This window comes from Ursus arctos, unplaced genomic scaffold (genome assembly GCF_023065955.2).
Source record: "Ursus arctos isolate Adak ecotype North America unplaced genomic scaffold, UrsArc2.0 scaffold_17, whole genome shotgun sequence".
Lineage (NCBI taxonomy): Eukaryota > Metazoa > Chordata > Mammalia > Carnivora > Ursidae > Ursus > Ursus arctos.
Genome location: NW_026622841.1, coordinates 24,067,683 through 24,087,082, shown reverse-complemented (window position 1 = coordinate 24,087,082; position 19,400 = coordinate 24,067,683). Strand labels below are relative to the sequence as shown.

The 19,400-nt window shown below is 39.0% G+C and overlaps 1 protein-coding gene across 3 annotated transcripts in view; it reads right to left on the bottom strand.

Annotated features, from left to right (window-relative positions):
- The window catches only part of DYM (dymeclin), a 334,659-nt gene that overhangs the window by 223,176 nt on the left and 92,083 nt on the right, over positions 1–19,400 (bottom strand). For all 3 annotated transcript variants that reach the window (XM_048218645.2, XM_057313102.1, XM_048218650.2), the window contains exons 7-8: positions 17,054–17,179; positions 15,539–15,681 (exon numbers count right to left, since the gene is read on the bottom strand). In XM_048218645.2, coding sequence (XP_048074602.1) covers positions 15,539–15,681; positions 17,054–17,179 — 269 coding nt within the window. The remainder of the gene's footprint in view (positions 1–15,538; positions 15,682–17,053; positions 17,180–19,400) is intronic.

Sequence of the window (19,400 nt, the reverse complement as noted above, 5' to 3'; positions counted from 1 at the left end):
CCCCACTCCTCTCCTCTTCCATCAAATTCGCCCAGCAAAACACCAACCTTGATGAAACCCGACATTCCACCGACTCCACGTCCCAGAGCGGATCTACACAGCTGAAGAGCAACACACAACCATTCCAATTGCTCTAAGTTCATCACCACAAATTTCCAGGGAACCCTAAGCTCAGTCCGGCAATCCTACTACATTTCTCCAGTCCCCTAGGGGAATTCACTCCCCTACAGCTCTCTCTTTACCACCTCTAACAATCCCTAATCTCCACGCTCAGCTCGCTCCCACTTAATGAGAACTCCCTGTCCTTCCAGCTTAAGACCTACAAACCCATCTGCATCCACATGTACGTACTCTATCTTCACTGCTATAAAAGGAATGAGATAACCCTTCTCCTATCTGTGAGTATCAGTTCCTCCACCTCTGATAGAATGTAACCTCTATGAAAAGGACGCACTTAATAATACCTGCAGAACTGAAATGAATCATTTCCATCAAAGTATACAAACACATTTTGCCATTTCCCAGTCAAAAACAACACAAACAAAAAAACCTCTCTAGAATCCATGTCCCCTTCCCTTCCAGCTGCTGCTTTAGTTATCTGTCTATGCTCTGACTCTCATGCTCCCCTCAACCCACCCTAATTAGCTTCCTGAACACCACCCCACCTAAATGATTCTTGACAGAACAACTTCCATCTTACCAGGCCTCACCTTATTCAATCTTTCACTTAAATCTGCATGAAGCTGTATATTTAAGATTCTGTACTTTATTGTACCTATGTTATAACTCAAACATTAGAAAGCTTCAGTGAAAGGATCTCACAGAAGATCAAATACAGTAGGAAAATTAGTGAACTAAAAGATAAATCCGGTATTACCCAAATGCAAAGAAACAGCATTCTAAGAGAAAGAGATTAGAAGAACAGAATGAGAAGGTCCAATGTATGAGTGACAAGAATTTCAGAAGTAAAGAGAACAGCAGAGACATAGACACAACAAAATAAAACTGCTGATCACAAAAGCTACCAGAAAGTAGAGGTTTAACGATCTCCACAACCACTCCCAGATTACACAACTGGCAGGGTTAAATCCTGGTTTCAGGCTTTTTGCAATGTATCACACCACTCAGGGCAGAAAGAAAAATCCAGTGTGGTAAGAAATGCCATGAGCTCAAATCACATATCTGCTACTTCTCCAACTGGGATGCATGAACTCTTGGAGATGGTCCATGACGTGCTAGGAATAAGCAAGGTCAGAAAACAGACATGGTATTTTTTCCTGAACTATTAATTTTACACAAAGATTTCAAGGAAGTTAATTAAGTCAATGAAATGGCATAGAACTGCATCTTAATAGAAATGAAACAAACACGGATGTGCTGAGGTATAACTTAAATGTGCATTCATTTATAAGATAAAATATAAAACCCGAGGGGACGCGTGGGTGGCTCAGTCGGTTAAGCATCTGCCTTCAGTTCAGGTCATGATCCCGGGGTCCTGGGATCGAGTCCTGCATCGGGCTCCTTGCTCTGCCTGCTCTGCGTGCTGCTCCCCTTGCTTGTGCTCTCTCTTGCTCTCTGACAAATAAAACCTTTAAAATATATATATGTGTGTGTGTATATATATATGTATATATACATACATATATATAAAACCTGAGTGTGTGCCAAGTGGCTTCTCACAAACTCCTACATCCTTAACGTTGTATACTCATTTGCCTCAGCTATTACGACTAGGCTAAAAAAGCACTGTTAATAGCTCTAATGGTTTTCTCAACAATGCATGAATTACTATGATTGGCAGAATTAAAATCTGTTTAACAACAAAGACGATTCTTTGTGTAACTATTTTTGTTTTGTTCTTTCTTACACTCTGAACTTAAATGCTGTCATTTGTGGGACGCCTAAGTGGCTCAGTCGGTTAAGCCTCCGACTCTTGATTTCGGCTCAGGTTGTGACCTCAGGCTCCACGTGGGCTCGATGCTGGGTGTGGAGTCTGCTTAGGATTCTCTCTCTTTCTCTCCCCCTCTCTATCTCTATATCTCTACCCCTCCCCACCTCAAAAAAAAAATATTAAAACGTTGTAGTTTGTGAAGAGTATAGCAAAAATGCTGGGGGAATAGGCACCAAAAGTGACTTATAGAGAGGGAGAAATACAAGGTTCTATCTCATCCCACTGTTTTCTGGTCACTATGTTCTGACGATAACTCCTACAAATAACCCATCCTAGAAAGCTGGTTTATTATACCACTGCCTCGTCTTCATCCATATACATATACATTATCACCCAAGTGTAAATTAAGATTAGGGTAAATCACAAGTAACAGACCTGTGTAATAATGGTTTCAATAAAAGTCTAAAAGTAGGTGCAGCAGAGTTGTATTTTGCTCCATGATGGTTAAAAGCCATGATATTCTCTTGTTGTTCTACTATGTATGGTCTGCATTCCTAAGTTTACTCGTGGTCCAACAATGGCTAAACCAGCTCCAGCCATCACATTTTCATTCAAGTCAGCAGGACAGAGGTAAGTACACGCATTCTCTTTAAGAACTCTACCTGCAAGTTTGCCCATATCACCTCTGTTTACATTCCCTTGGCCAAAATGCAGACCATACAGGGTTGCAAAAGGCTCTGAGAAATGTGACCTATTCTTGTCATCCATGTAGTCAGCTAAAGTGGGGGAGGAGACAAACTAGCGGTCGGTGTCATACCATATTTGAATAAATCTTTTACAATGTCCCCTAAACACACCCCTCCTACTTAAGATGAGGGAACAGCGAGTTTGTCGGACATACCCTGCCTTTTGAGCCCTTTGTGTAACTTAGCTCAGGGGAAACTGTGTCCAGATAAACCAGTGAGTTTATGAACAACATGAGAACTGGCAGAAACATTGGTAGACTTACCAAGACACCCTTTTTTCTTAAGATTTATTTATTTGAGAGAGAGAGAGCGCATGCACAGGGGCGCAGCAGAGGGAGACGGGGAAAGAGGGAGACGGGGAAAGTAGACTCCCCACTGAGCATGGAGCCTAATGGGGGGCTCAGTCCCAGGACCCTGAGATCATGACCTGAGCAGAAATCAAGAGTCGGCTGCTTAACTGATTGAGCCACCCAGGAGCCCCTAGACATCTTTAAAAAAAACAAAACAAAACAACAACAACAAAAAAACCACACAAGCAACAGGATGCCTCAAAGCATGTGCTACTCATCATACAGCAAAAGGAGGAGGTAAATAACTTTGGCTGTAGTATGACAAGAATCTGCCTGCTTCCTGATTTGACCAAGTCAGGAATGAAATTAACAAGAGTTACCACTTGGATCTAAATTGTACCTTTCCTCGTTAGGAATCAAACTTCTCAAGTATATAGGAATGCTATTTTATTTTCATAATATACCCTAATGACAAAATAAAACTTGGTAGTATTTGCACATCTTAGGTGTCTCCTACTTTAACATTTAATTTGCTATATGCAAATATATACATATACAGAGAGATAAGGACTGAAAAAGAATGAGAAAAAATGGAAACAGCTGATTTGTTACACAGTGATAGAATTATAGCTTATCTGTTTAAATATTCATTACCTCTAATGCTCTTTGTGCAGTAATGTTTTAAAGATTTTTTATAAACACACACTCACGGGCATATATAGCTAGCTTACACACATACAGCATACAGTATGGACAAAGATAGATGGTATCATGAAAACATCTTTGGCTTTGAAGCCACACATAATTTTAAAGCCCAGTCTCACCACCTACTGGCTTGTGACTTCGAGAAAATTAAATAATCTCTGTAAAAGAAGGATCACAATAGTAGCCACTTACTGTCTGTTGGCTCTCATTTCCACCCCTCTCATCTCTGATCCGTAGCGTAGGGGGCCAAAACCTACAAGCTCTTATTTTCCAAACTCCTTTGCCTGCTGGCTTCAGATTAGAGCAGACAATGGGAGACACTGGCAGGAGACGGGAAGGGGAAAGGAACAGAGAAGCCATTTTTCTTTCTGCTTCTGGTGGGATGGCTAGCAGATACAACCATGGTTCCAATGGCTTCCTACTCAGGTAGGAAGACTCCTGTGGTAGCGAAGCAAACTGGGACAGTCTAGAAATGGTCTCGAAAAGTAAACAATAGATAAACCCACAAATTGTTATTTATTCAAACAGCACCATCTCGTGAGCAATATAAATATGTACACAGGCAAAATTATTTTTACTTTTAGAAATATTTCTGGAAAGCTTTATGCTTTAGAATAATTACTATTGAAAAGACCTCCTCTCTTAAAGCTGGTATCTGTCAGTTTCTCTATATTTTCTAAGATAAACTGGGGGTCAAGAATTGACTAACATCAGGGGCGCCTGGGTGGCACAGCGGTTAAGCGTCTGCCTTCGGCTCAGGGCATGATCCCGGCGTTATGGGATCAAGCCCCACATCAGGCTCCTCTGCTATGAGCCTGCTTCTTCCTCTCCCACTCCCCCTGCTTGTGCTCCCTCTCTCGCTGGCTGTCTCTCTCTCTGTCAAATAAATAAATAAAATCTTTAAAAAAAAAAAAAAGAATTGACTAACATCAAAAACACATAGGAAGTCTTATTAGAAAGTTTTAAAAAGACAAGTTTAAAATATTCCCACATTCACCCTCAATCCATAGAATCAGGATTGTGAAAGTATAATACGTCAGACTACGAAAATATATAATTCAGCAACTTATGGATTTTTAATTGAGAAATTATCTCAATCTGGCTTCCTTGTGCACCAAGTGGCGCCCAAAATGGTACTGAGAGCCAGCAAGGCTTCCAGTTGGACAAAGTTATGGCTAAGAATGTTAAAGAGGATGCTGTTCCATGTGTTCATTATCCTTTTTAATCATCTAGGCAAGGGGGGGGAGGCCTTAATTTTTAAGGAGAAAGGCTGAGGGAACAGGAAACGTAAGACAATAGTACGTAAGGTGTTTAGAAAACTAGAGAAATTGCCACAGGACAGGAGGGAGAAAAGATGAAGATAAATGGTAAATGGCAGGTTTAGCATTTAGCATGTTCTAGACACTTACTTACTACTTGTCGTATATATGTTATTTCAATGTAACAAAAGCCCACCTGGTAAAGAGATTCTAAGTTCCATTCTGAAAATGAGGAAATTAGGATTCAATGAAGTTAAGTAACTGAATCAGAGTGACACAACTGGTAAAAGGCAGGGCCTGGTTTCCAGCTCACATCTGTCTTTCCCCACCTCTACACTGCTGGGGAGGACGGCTGGCTGCTTCTCTCCCTCCCTTTCTTTTGCCTGACCTCTGTCAAGGGCAGGGCCCCTGTGTCCCGCGGAAGTGAGTCTGGACACTCCTGGGCTCCACAACGAATGGTACCTCCCTCTTGCTCACCACCATTCATCCAACTGGATTCAGTGAGCCTTCTAGGACCAGGGTCTGGCTCACAAAGACTATAAATAAGTACAAGAGAAGAAAAACAAAGAGCTACTTGCTATAATTCTGCAAGGAATCATCATTTCATTTTCATGAAAAGGGAAAGGCTGAGAGAGATACAAAACTTTCAAAGTAAGCTGCAGACACATTTTAAAAGGGAGTCTTTGAATAACTCCTAACGCTAAACTTTATTATTTACTCAGGTAAAAGGTGGTCTCAAAACTATAACAAATATAATTTATGAGCATTTTATTACCATTCACAAATTTTGTCAGCAAGTAACCTTAAATAGATCAGCCTTTGAATTTGGTCCAACATCCATGCTGAAATTAATGTAAATTAAAACAGCTGTTTAATAAAAGTTACACTCACTTGACTGTGATAAAATTAAAGTTTTAAAGCAAATCCATTTTAATTGCTTCATTTTTGAAATAAGATTTACCTTCTCAAAAAACTGGGATGCCACAATTTTAATATTCTCATTTTTCAAATCTTTAATATTTTTAAATTTCACAATACAATAAATTATGTCACAGAAGTCTTAAAAACAAGTTAAATCAGTGCTTAATAAACAACACGTATAGCAAGCCTCAGAAATTTATTCCTAGGATTTCATCTGAAATTGACTGCTTTATTCTATAATCTTCCTTGTGAATATGAATGAATTTGTTTCCCAACTATTTGTAGCATGAAAGAGGCCTCAATCTTCCCTTCCAATCTGTTGAGAAGGAAATGAGCATAGAGGGCTGGCATACTGACTTTCAAAGCCATTTCTGGAAACTTCCTGAGGAGTGGCTGTCAGCAAATTATGAGGATAAAAGAGAAGTCAAAACTGTTATTTTGACACTGTATTACTTCCAATGAATATCATTTAGTAAACACTTTCTCAAAAGTCTAAAATCTGAAATGATATTTTTTTCAGAGAACAATTAAAAGTGAAATAGCTTATGTTATTACTCTACAACTACATACAGGCTTTTGGGTTGCGATACTAATCTAAATGTTCCACGTATCCCTGCACGGAACCTCTCCAAGGAACCAGCAAAATGAAATTAACTCTAGTTTATAAATCACAAAATAAGTTCAGCCCTGAAAATTAAGGAGGAGGAAAAAGCCATTCTTTCACCTGGTATATAAAATCTACCAAATCATTCCAAGTAAAAGTGAACTGAGAATATAATTATTGTTTATAAAGCACTTTCTTTTTCTGAAAGTTCAAAGTGCTTTAATTAGAAATGTTTTCACAACTATGCCTGTTTCCGAGTGCCACATACTTTTTCTCTTACTGTAGTTTTTCTTTCTTTCAGTGAGTCAGCCCAGAAAAAGCCAAAACTGAACAGAAAAATAACCATCACATAAAATAAATTACAACTACCGCGTAGCATACCTTTCGTAATGAATTCAATAACTTTCTCAATAAAAGTAACCGGGAGAGATAGGAGTTTTAATCTTCAAATTCTACTTTATTAATTTCTCTACTACAGCATTTGCCTAAACAAATAATCACGACTTTGGCCTTATAATTTGGCTGCGACACCCACCACCGCAAGCAAAGGAAAAAAAAACATTTTTGATGGCTCATTCAAATGGAAAAGCCATATATCAGAAGTTATTGTGTAAAACCTCAGTACTTGTGACGGAAAGCGCAGTTTGGCAGAACACATTTAATTAGGGTTGGCTCTTTAAAACATTAAATAGTCAGTTATAATCACATTACAGCTTTGTCTTACAAGGAAAAAAATACAAGAAATTTCAAGGTCAACCCTTCCTTGCTTTACTCTTTTTTTAGGCATCAGGGGCAATTAAAAAGCTTGCAAATATAAGAAAAGACAAGGTCAAAAAAGGATAGCATCAAAAGAAAAACTAAGTAAATGTTATGTTTTTCTTTCTCACAGTATTAAATATTCAACATAATCAGTAATTCTTTTGGTGACTATCTGAAGTCTCTTTAAAAACCAAATAGCATATATTTTCATAATTTATTTACATTAGATCTGAATAAACTACTAAATCACTATAAAATCACTGGTTTTTCCCAAAACTATTTTTTAAACAAAAGTTATCTTTTCAATATTACTATGTAATGTTCATTATGTAGTAGTGACCATTTCTGTGTACCTGCTAGGTATCTGGCTCTTTTGCTCATTTGATTGTCTCAGCAGCCCTAAAAGGAAGTCATTATCCTCATTTTACCATGACTAATACGAGTCACTAAGACGTTAAACAGCCTAAGAACACCTAGCTGATAGACTGCAGGACTGGCATTCAGTTCCAGGTCTGCCTGATACCAACAGCCAGTCTCTTCTATAATTCCAATTATCAAAATCTAGAGCCAGTCCCTCCAAAGGTCAATGTAAATGGTAGCCTCCAAAATCAGAAAAGAAAACAATCTCTTTCTGGTTGTTGTGGTTTTAAGATTTTATTTTTAAGTAATCTATGCCCAACATGGGGCTTGAATTTACAACCCCAAGATCAAGAGTCACATGCTCTACCAACTGAGCCAGCCACGTGCCCGAAAATAATCTGTTTCAATCACAGAATTATATTTGGAGGGGCTCCTTATACATTCTGGAATGCCCTTAAAACACACACACACATTTGTGAGGTTGGGATAGGCTGTGAGTGATCTGCTTTGGCCACACCATAAGCAGGACTGTGGTTTAAAACAAAGAATGACTGGCACTGAAAGATGCCTTAGCTATCAACCTACGAGAGACCAGTGGCCTCCCACACAGAATTTCAGTGAGGGCAATTCCAGGATGACCTTAATACCTATTATGAACTGAATGTGCCCCCCTAAAATTCCTATATCAAAGTCCCAAACCCCAATGTGATGGTAACAGAAGGTGAGGCCTTTGGGAGGTGATTAGGTCTAGACGAGGTCATGAGAGTAGACACCCCATGTTGGGATTAATGCCTTTATAAGAAGAGGAAGAGACACTAGAGCTTTCTCTCTCCACCATGTGAAAATACAGCCTGACCATCTGCAAGCCAGCTCGAGGGCCCTCATCAAAAACTAAACCTGCCAGCACTTTGACCTTAGATTTTTCCAGACCCTGGTACTGAAGCAACAGCTATCTGTCGTTCAAGCCATCCAGGCTGGGGTATTTTGTTATAGCAAGGTGATCTATCTGTCACTACCACGCACCCTGTGCCATCACATCACAAATCAGAGAGGTAAGGGTTTTCAGTCATTTGCTTTGCAGAACATCTTTAACAGGGGAGGTGACACACTTACAGATTAAAGAATTAAGTATCAATTGCTTTACAAATGATAACTAAGACTACCAATACTACTGATATCTTTGATTAGTTGAATGCTTGAAATATTTTTCACAATTCAAGTTAGGTCAGCATTAAGTCTTTTTATATTAAAATCTTTGGCTAATTTCACAAACAATTAAAAAGAAAATACAATCATTTCAGTTAAATTAGTGAATAAGAAATGGTACCATAGCAATTGTTGTCAAGACAAGTTCATTTAGGAAGCAAGGAGAAATCCCTTGTGGGCAGTATCTATTCAACAATCAAATTTTCCTTTCTGACTGTCATTGGCCAAATTCTCCACCACATAAAATGAAAAGCCAGTTGGAGAAAGAGCAAAAACATGGCTGGTGTTTCAAAACATTTTTTACATAAATTTTAAAGTCTGAACAGACCAAAAAGATATTCTCTTAAATTTTTAAACTGTCTTACATAAGTTTATCAGAGATTTTCTGATCACTCATTTCATCTAATTAAATTTACTTTCTTTTAGATTATTTTAACAAGAAGCCACAGAGCTTCAATGCAGGTTAAAGGAAAAGTTATTTACATGAGGATAGATGGTGCATAGTTTTAAAAGTGTTTTTATACACAACATCTCATTTATTCTTCACAATAACCTGGTAGGAAAAAAAGTCTTAATTATCAGCTTTATAAAGTAGGATAATGAGATTCAAAGAGTTAAAGAATTTGTCTAGGATCCATGCTAAGCTGGGACTCCATCGCAAATCACCTGAGTCTCAATATCAAGCTCCGGAAATCTCCCCTCATCCACAAGGACTTCCAGGAATGCGAGAGAAGGCCGCTGAGAGGTCCCCGTGGTGCAATCCACGGGCCCTGGTGTGAACTCACAAGAGGCCTGGCCAGCACCTCCTGCCACTGGGGGACTGCGAGCTCCCGCCTCATGGAGAGCCTTGTGGGTAAGTCCTACAGGTCAGGGGAAACTGTGGGAATCCTCATGAACTCTAACGTCTGCTGCCTGGGAAATGGGAAAAAAACGGCTACTGGCTCACTGGTAATCCTCCCTAGGATTCCAGGAAATGAAATCTAGTCTCTGTAGAAAGGTCACAAAATCCCTTGATACCTTAATTTTCTTTGTTGTTTTACATGTGCCGCCTACAGAAATGGCCTGCTTTCCACAAAGGAATCACAACGCGTCCATCCGGTCCCAATATGGTGACAAGGACATAGCCCTGAATAAAGGAGGAAGCCCCAAAATATGTGTTTAATGATGATCCAGGGCTGAAAGTAAGTGCAAATCTTATCTTTAGCTGATATTATGGACCATACCACACCTAACAAAACTATATTTGAGATACGCTGAACGTTGTATGTATAAAGCCTGAAGGGGAAAGACGGGACGTCAAACTGCAGGTATAGAAAAGATGAAGATGATGAAAACTAACAAAAATTTATTAATAACTGAATATTATCCGCCAAAAGAGTGAGCTTTGAGTCTAGAGTAATTTTTTAAAAATGCAGTGTCCAGAATCAGGGAGTTTAGGGCTCTGATCCATTTCGTGCTGGAGTACTGTAGTAATGGTCAGACTTCAGGATAAACTGGCTAAATGGTACAGCAACAGAAAACAATGAAGAGAGCAACAGAAAGCAAAACCAAGATAATACAAGAGGAGAAGGTCAGCCGAAACTATCGGAGCTGCCTCACGAGACGTTGCTCAGTGGGTAACAGTACTGGCTCAACTGTCTGCAATGATGGGCCCACAGCAAAACAGAGCCAAGCACTGGAAAGGGACCTGGACCAAGTGAGTGGTGCTGAAATGGACCAGCTATATCAGAATCGTCTAGAATGTTTATTGAAAATGTATATGACCCGGCCCAAGCACAGGTGTAATGACTTAGAAATTCCAAGGTGTGAGTACACACACGTGCATTTTTTTAAAAGTATGCCGGGAGGATCGCTCATGTTTGGAAGTAATTACATGACCTTTAACCTCGTTTCTTCTAATCTTGGAATTCTACAATTCATTAAAAAAGTACCACATTAATTAAAACTGTATCACTCTTCCCTAAATAGTAAAGTGACATATCGACTGGTTCTTTTTCCATTTTGCCAGCATTTTAGAGAAATATCTAAACTAAAAAGCTATAAAGAGGAAGGAAATCATTTTTTCTTGTACTGTGAAACTATGAAGAGGCTTGCTGGCATGTATTACAGGTACTCCCAGGTAAAGTAATATATTAATGTATAATTGATTCTGACCACCTCCAGTGAAAGACATAAATCACACTCGACACATCTGAAAACATTTTTTAAAAAAAGAACAAAATCCATATAAGTAATTTTCATTACTCTCATTAACTGTAAAAAAAACAACTTACTAGTGGTCATTAAAATATATTAATAATTCTTCCATCCATTTACTACCTTCTACCCCAACATCATGCAAGCACTCACCACATACTGCAGGAGCAACAACTGAAAGGGGCAGGGGTGTGCTGCATAGTGGAACGGCAAGTCTAGGATAGATCCATCGATAGCAGCCTGGTTACATGAACACCTAATTATAAAAATTCAATTTTGGTGCAACACAAATGATCCTATATTAAGAAAGTAGATTTTAAAACGCAGAGGAAGTCTCCATTTCCTTATTTTTGCTGACAAAAAAAGAAACATCTGTTTTTAAGGCTAGTTGAATATTAAATTTACTGAAGTTGATAAGTGTTCTGTGGTTGTGTAAGAGATGGCCCCTTTCAGGAAATACACATTCAAGTATTTAGAGATAAAGGGCCATGATGCATGTAACTTACCCTCAAATAGTTAAAAAAAATTGTGTGTGTGTGTGTGTGTGTATAGAATGAAAGAGGAGGAGGGAAGGGATACAGATACAAAACTAATAGGATAAAATGGTAATAATAAATCAACCTGGATAAAGGTATATAATTTTTTGTAATACTTTTATTTTTGGAACTTTTATACATGTATGAACTTATTTCCAAATAAAGTTTTTTTTAAAAGAGAGACAGATAAATGAGGAAAAAACAGCAAAATGTTGATAGTTTTGTTTTTTTTAACGATTTTATTTATTTATTTGACAGCGAGAGAGGCAGCGAGAGAGGGAACACAAGCAGGGGGAGTGGGAGAGGGAGCAGTCTTCCCTCTGAGCAGGCAGCCCGACGTGGGGCTCAATCCCAGAACGCTGGTATCATGACCTGAGCCAAAGGCAGACGCTTAACGACTGAGCCACCCAGGCGCCCCAAAATGTTGATAGTTCTTAAAGATGGGTATGGATAGATGGTCTTTCTACCAATCTCTCTATGTTTACCCATCTTTGAAATTTTCCACAATAAAATGTTAAAAAATAAAAATAAAGGGTAAGTGAAACCATGTATGCAACTTAGCTACTAAAGTGACTGGAAAACAGAAGACACTCAATAAATGACAGACATGTTATTATAAACTGAGTTCACTCTATCTGGAGTGTAGACGAGTTCTTAGTGTTTGGTATATTTCAGTACGTACAGCAAGTATTTACTGACAGTCCACAGACGTAAGGTGCCCTGCTGGAGACGGCAGCGAACATGCTGACGTAAGTCAAGCACCAGCCAGCACGCTCAGGACTCAGGTTATGACGAGAAAGGACTGGTAAACAAAGGTTAAGAGTCAAAGGAACTGAGCTCAAGGGCAAACCGACATCACCTCTTTCCTAAGTAATCTTAGAAAAATCATAACTAGGAACATCTCTTCATCAATCACATTGTAAAAAGGTAAAACCATGTATTTGACAAGGTTGCTACGAGAATGAAGTGAAATATACGAACAGCGCTCTATAAACTCTCAAGTGTTATACACGTTAGTTTTCCTTGTACTGTATGTAGAGCCCAGGTATGGAGAATGATGTCTGTACACAGTCATCATAGCGCAAAGCAGAGTTAAGTATGCCACAGGGAAAGAGCACACCTGGCTAGGAGAGAAAAGGAAGTCTTCGTGGAAAAGGTGGTATTTGAGATGGCCCTTAATGGACAGACGGGCAGAAAAAAGTCAGAGAGGAGGAAATACGATTCTAAGTGAAAGACATAATCCAAGGAAAGACATGAAAAGGGAGAGAGCATCAGGCATGTAACAAGTACCAAGTTCTTGCTTAGAGTCTGGGAAACAAATAGTAGAATAACCAGAAATACATATCTGAAAAAATGAGAACAAACTGGAGAAGGCCTTGCCTAACTCCTGGGAGGGTCCAGACGTGTGGTTCACTGCTTACCTAGCACAAGCAAGCTCCTCTTTCTCTGCCAGTGCCAACAAAGCCTCACTATCCAAAACTATAAAGTTTTCCAAAATAAGGGACTCTGTTTCAAAGGAAATTATTCAAGCAACACGTACCATACATATACTGCTATGAAAAGAAATGCTTTCTATTGAGTTTGCAGAAAAACTCAATTCCAATGAAAATAAATATAATCCAAAAGAGTTTATAATTTACATTTGGCTTTGGAATATTTTTTTTCAGTGAGGAGCTTCCAAATCATAGTTTTCTCAAGCCAATATTAAAGTAAGAAAATTCCTTAACTACTAACCAAAACGTCTTCAAAAGTGATCACACAACTGAAATTAAATTTCCTTATCAACCTGATTGACTTTTACGGAATGTGACTTAATTCAAAATTGCATGAACATTTTTCCTTTTTTATCCCCCTATAATACATAGCTGTGATTTGGAAGAGAACATCCTTTTGCTGTTTTTTATAATCCTTTGAGTCGCATACTGTGAAATAATGAATAACCACTCTTACTGTGATTTATACCATTATACGAATAGTTTCATGAAGATGTAAGAAGCCATATAAAATGTCTTGTGACTATAGTACACTTAAGTCCATTTTATTTTATTTTTATTTTTTAAGATTTTTATTTATTTATTTGAGAGAAGGAGAGAGTACAAGGGGGAGAAGCAGCAACAGGAAGACAATCAAACTCCCCGGTGAGCACAGAACAAGACACTCAGGGCTCGATTCCAGGACCCTGAGACCATGACCTGGTCAGGAACAGATGCTTAACTGACTGAGCCACCCAGGTGCCCCCGTAAGTCCATTTTCATGTCCTTAACTAATATTAAATTTTTTCACCACCACCTCCCCCAGACACTGAAAAGGCCATAGACTCATTGAGAGTTACAAGGAAATCATCTTAGCAATTATCTATCCTGACCTTCTCATTCAATAGACAAAAAAACTGGAAGCTAGGAAAATTTAGGGACTTCCTTCTGATACGCTGCTAACTACGTAGGACAGATCTAGAGTTTAAAAGTTCTTTGGCACCTGGTACTGATGGGACCACATCACCATACTGGACATTGTTCTGATGATACATAACTCCAAAAAAAACTAAACACAACACATGAACCTATGTTCGTCCTTAAAAAAAAAAAAAGCAAAGTATTGGGCGGCTCAGTCGGTTAAGCGGCTGCCTTCGGCTCAGGTCATGGGCACAGGGTCCTGGGATCGAGTGCCACATCGGGCTCCCTGCTCAGCAGGGAGTCTGCTTCTCCCTCTCCCTTTGTCTCTGCCCCTCCCCACTGCTCGTGTTCTTGCTCTCTCAAATAAAAATCTTTAAAAAAAAATCTTCAACCATCCTGAAATATTGGAAAATACTTAGCTTTTATATCGTTATTCCAGTTTAATGATCGAAAAAAGAAAATACTCATAGATTAATGAAGCCTTCCCATGGGACACAAGCAGCCACTGCTGTGCTGCCCTCAGAGGCCATGAAGGAGCCTGGTACAGCCTCCTCATCTGAAACTAGGGCAAATCAGAGCACGAACCTCTGCAGGTCTGGCATTCTAGGGAGCCTGCTCAGCACCAAAGACAAAGCGATGAGTGGCCACAAATGTAATTCCAACCCATAATATTAAAAGAAATCAAGGGAAGGCCAATCTAGAAAGCCTGGCCCACAGATCAATTCCGAAAGTCAACAGAGGTCGCTTAACCCAACGACGTTCCAAGATGCAGTCCCTAGTCCATTATCGAACAGGATGGGACAGCATTTTCCTACCATACTGATGTTCCTCCCTGAGTGTGGCGAGCATGCCACAGCCACAATTTCGCTGTGGAACTTGGCTCCGTGTAGCATTCCTTCAAACAGCCCAACTGTGCACTACGCGGTACGGCGTGTACTGCTAGTTTACTAAGAGCGCCCGGGCAGACCTTACAACTGCCAAAGTACCAGTCTGCTTTTTGTTTCTCCTTTAGAAGAAAGCAAAAGTTCAGTTTCTAGGACTGCATGTGACGCAGGTCCACCACACTAACACCAGGGAGAGCCAGAGCTACCCTCGCCATGCCTCGTGTCTTCGTGTCCAACACGATGAAGCAGAAATGAGGCTTTACTGTCCGGTGGGAAAGGGTTTTCCACAGTTAATGAAATCTGCTTCCGATCTGATAAAACCCACATTTGTGCCACTTCAGAATTTAATAAAAAACTCTTGAAAATGTCCTGATTTGTGGCTGAGCAAATGAAACGTTGAGCGTAACAAGAAAACTACACCTAATTAGTCATTTAAGACCCTAACCAATAAAGCCTCTAAAATAGCCCGATTTCCTCAAAGCACAAGCAGTACAAAGTTTCCAAGAGCTTAACCACATTTATCGTGTACAGCTAAAATTCATGTGATATGCCTATTTACAAACATTATTCTTGAAAAGTGGTGTCTTACAGGTAAACAATTCTTTGCATACATTTCACTGCATCAATCACTGCACTAAATGGATAAAATATTTTAAAATACTTCCATTATTTCACATTTAGCCAGCTCCACGGAACCAACAGTGGTGGCCAAGTGGACAGAATTTCTTATGACTAATTAGACAAGCTCTATCTACATCAAAGAACCGACAAAATCTGATTAGACTTACTTGCTACTCCTGAAGCGAGTCCATAGAGCAGTCCTCCCCCATCGGACTGCTGCGGGAGTACATGTGCTCCTGGAGGGGGCGGCTTTTCTTGTCTGATAAAGTTATACAGTAAGGTTTTCACAAGTTTGCTGGTATATGGAAGACTACACAAAAAGAAAAAAAGAAAATCAAACTCATGGTTATGGAAGTCCCCTGATTTTGTATAATGATAAATATCATCTATATAATCTATTAATATCAAAGCGATTAGCACAATTCAAAGAAACGTAGCACTGTCACATAATAGTGAAGACTGTGGGCTCTGAGATCAGACTTGAGGCTTAATTCTGGCTTTCCTGTTTCTATGCCATGGCTGCTGGTCAAATCACTTCAACTCTCGAGCTCCAGTTACCTTCCTGGTAATCAGTATAACAGATGACATATTATAAATTCGGTATATTATACAGTACCTGGTACTTGAAGGGAGGTAGTATCACAGAATCAGTAGGGAAAAACAAGGATTAAAAAGCAATGATATAAAAGACTATACATTTTAAGTATGAAATTATTCAATTTATGCATGCATACAAAATAAATATATATATTTACTCTTTCAAGTAATGGAATGAGAGGAGAAGGGAAACAACACAGGTGAAAAGGGATACGTGTCCATGAATTCAAGTGGTAATTCCTGCAATCTAGAGAAAACTCTGTAATAGACTCCTGAGCCAAAGCTCAGTCTCTTTGTCTATTACCAGTGATTTTCAAGTATGTTCCAAACAGCCTTACAGGATTCTGTGACTGTATCACAGGGATAATCAAGGGAGCAAGAAGGTGCCACACAGATAACCAAGGCAACAAGAAGGATGTTGCTCCTCCCACTCCCTGAGAACTTTAATCAAAGCTACTTTATTTGTAATTGTTTTGCATTCTCCAGTTCTGTGAAGAATGTGTCAACAGGAGATAGGCGTGTGTGTGTGTACTTTGCACCTACTCCCAGCCCCCTATTAGGAGATCGTAAGCTGCTACTCAAGAGCAGAGCCCCCCATCCTAATGCATGCCTGGCACACAGTTAACACACAATGAATATCTGTGTCTAAACGGAAGTAGGAGCGGTCAGCTAAGAGGCTGCTGAACTAGTCCAAACACAGGGTGACTGGGTAGAGATGTGGTAGTTTCGACAGGACTGGTGAAAAGGGGAAGATTCAAAATAATTTCAGTGGACAAGCACGACTGGATGAGTGCTTAGACATAGAGAATGATGCAGAAAAAGAAGAAAGAGGACTTCGAAGTTTCACTTCTACAAGGAAACCACCAGAGAAGGTGAAAAGCTGTGGGGATGAAAGGGGCAGGGAGGATGGACAGTTTAAATAGGAAAGCAGAATTTGGTTCCTTACACGTTGGGTTTGGAGTGTGGACAGAATCACAGAAGGAAATGTCTGGCTGGACAGCTGAGACAATAACGAGGTTAGAGGACAAGACCAGAAATAAAGATTTATACAATAAGAAGTAGAAAAATGTAAAATAGAAACATACCATCGACCTCGCATCAAATACTTGTGACTGATGCTCTGTCGTAAAACTTCCTTGTGGAAGAGTTGGCAAGAAAGGAAAACCACCATCGTCGATACAGCTTCTACTGAGATGTCATACGTAATATCTCTGCAGAAACAGAAAACAGAATGATGATCCCTTTGGAAATTAGGATTGCTCTTTTCTAAATAAACTATACATTTAAAAATGAAGCATGAGAGACTATGGACTCCGAGAAACAAACTGAGGGCTTCAGAGGGGAGGGCGGTGGGGGAATGGGATAGGCTGGTGATGGGTAGTAAGGAGGGCAAGTATTGCATAATGCACTGGGTGTTATACGCAACTAATGAATCATCGAACTTTACATCAAAAACCAGGGATGTACTGTATGGTGACTAACATAATATAATAAAAAATATTATTATAATAAAAAATGCAATCTAAATATTCAATATGTTTCTAGGTTATAAAGATATAAAAATTAACTCGAGCAAAAATATGAAGTCCTTTCCCAGCCATTAGCTCTTGCACTTGGGTCAGGCATCCCACGACTTTTCTATTTTCCAGTTCCCATCTCCTGCTGAACGACATGTCTATTAGTGCATAATGGAAACAGTCACCAGCAGTGTTGGCTTAGAAGATTTGCCCTAAAGCTCTATGTTCATCCTTGTTTAGTTACAATGCAGAACCGAATACGCAGATTGCCAAACTGAAGAGAAGTCCCAGTGTAGGGAAGAAATCAATGCCTTTTCCCGGTGATCATCACTTTACAATGAGAACAATGGTATATCCTAACAACCTCTATCTGTTGTGTCTGCTGCCGCAAGGCCAACCCTGCATGTTCATCAAAATATGGACAGTGAACACATTATACCTGTTTTATTAAGCATGTTTCTCCCAAGATCATCAGCCCCCCCCTTTAGAAATAAATCTTAGATCAAATAAAAAGGAAACGAAAGTTTTCGCTGAGCAGGAAGCACAAACAGAAATAAACGCCTCAAGAAATCTTCAGTTATTGAAAAAGTTTAAATGCGTTATCATGGGGAACAGTAACAGGTCAGGAAAGTGGAAATCTTAACACAGCAAAAAGAGTAACAGCTCAAAAAAATATATATTTTGACAGAACTGAAATATTCATGGAAAGCTCCCCCCACAAAAAAACACTTAGTACCTACTTAAATGAGGCTCGCTAAACAAATTAAACATGACTTGATTCTAGAACTGGGCAAGCTTAAAATTCTATCAGATATCTTAAGGAGTTATTGCTGATAGAAATCTCTTTTAAAAATAAAGTATACAAAACACAAGAGGTCCATGCAATTGATGTTATTATGTAATGAATAAATCTTAGTTCTACCCAGAAATTCCACCTTTAAAAGTATTATAGAACAATTCTCTCACCTGAAACTTCCATAGTGGTGTAAGTATTAACCACATAAAACACAATTCTTGTATTTGTTCTTATTCCTTGAACTGAATGAAAGACAGCCTGACAGGTCATGTTATGATTCATTAATTCTTCATTAGTGACGATCTGGCTGCTTAGAACCCCAAAGATTTTGCATCACAGTTATCATTTATTCATATAGCCCACGCCTGTTAGGAATCCATATTCTATAGTCAATTGGCTAGACTTTTAGTTGGGTCAGAGCATAAAGTCAAATCTTGAAGAATAAAATATCTTGCTATAGGGTAGAGCCTATCTAGATAGGTGACCACCTCCAGGACAATTGATAATATATTCAGTTACTGCATCAATAATATAGAATCAACTGCAGCGGTTTATAATTTATAATTTAACATCTTACTCTATGTCCCATATCCAAATTCTGTAAAGCTATAGGAGTGAAGGGTAGAGGGTTTCATGTTGGGAGGTAGGGAAAGCTGACAGCACATAAGAATACTGACTCAACAGGACATTTGTAATTTCATATCAACCTATAAATCCATTCCCCAAAATTTTTAAACAGAACTCAGTGATTCCCTCATGCGCTTCCATAGTCTATGGATAAAAGTTCTATCAAACTGTTTATTACACTGTATTCCACTTCATAGGTCATTCAAAAAATATTTATAAAGAACTTATTCTTACTATGTCTACACAGGCATTATGCCCCGTATTAGAAATACTATCCATCAACAAATAGATAAGGCTCCTGCCTTTATGGAGCTTACAATTTAGTGGAGAAAAGAGAACTCAAGAAATAATTACACCAAAAAGGGTCATAAAGAAAAAGAGCAAGTAACACCATGAAAGGATTATAGGGAATTCTGGTTGTAAAGCTCTTCTAAAAAAGTGACATTAAGCCCTAAAGCATGACTTGCAAGCAGCTATTTGCAGATGAGTTTT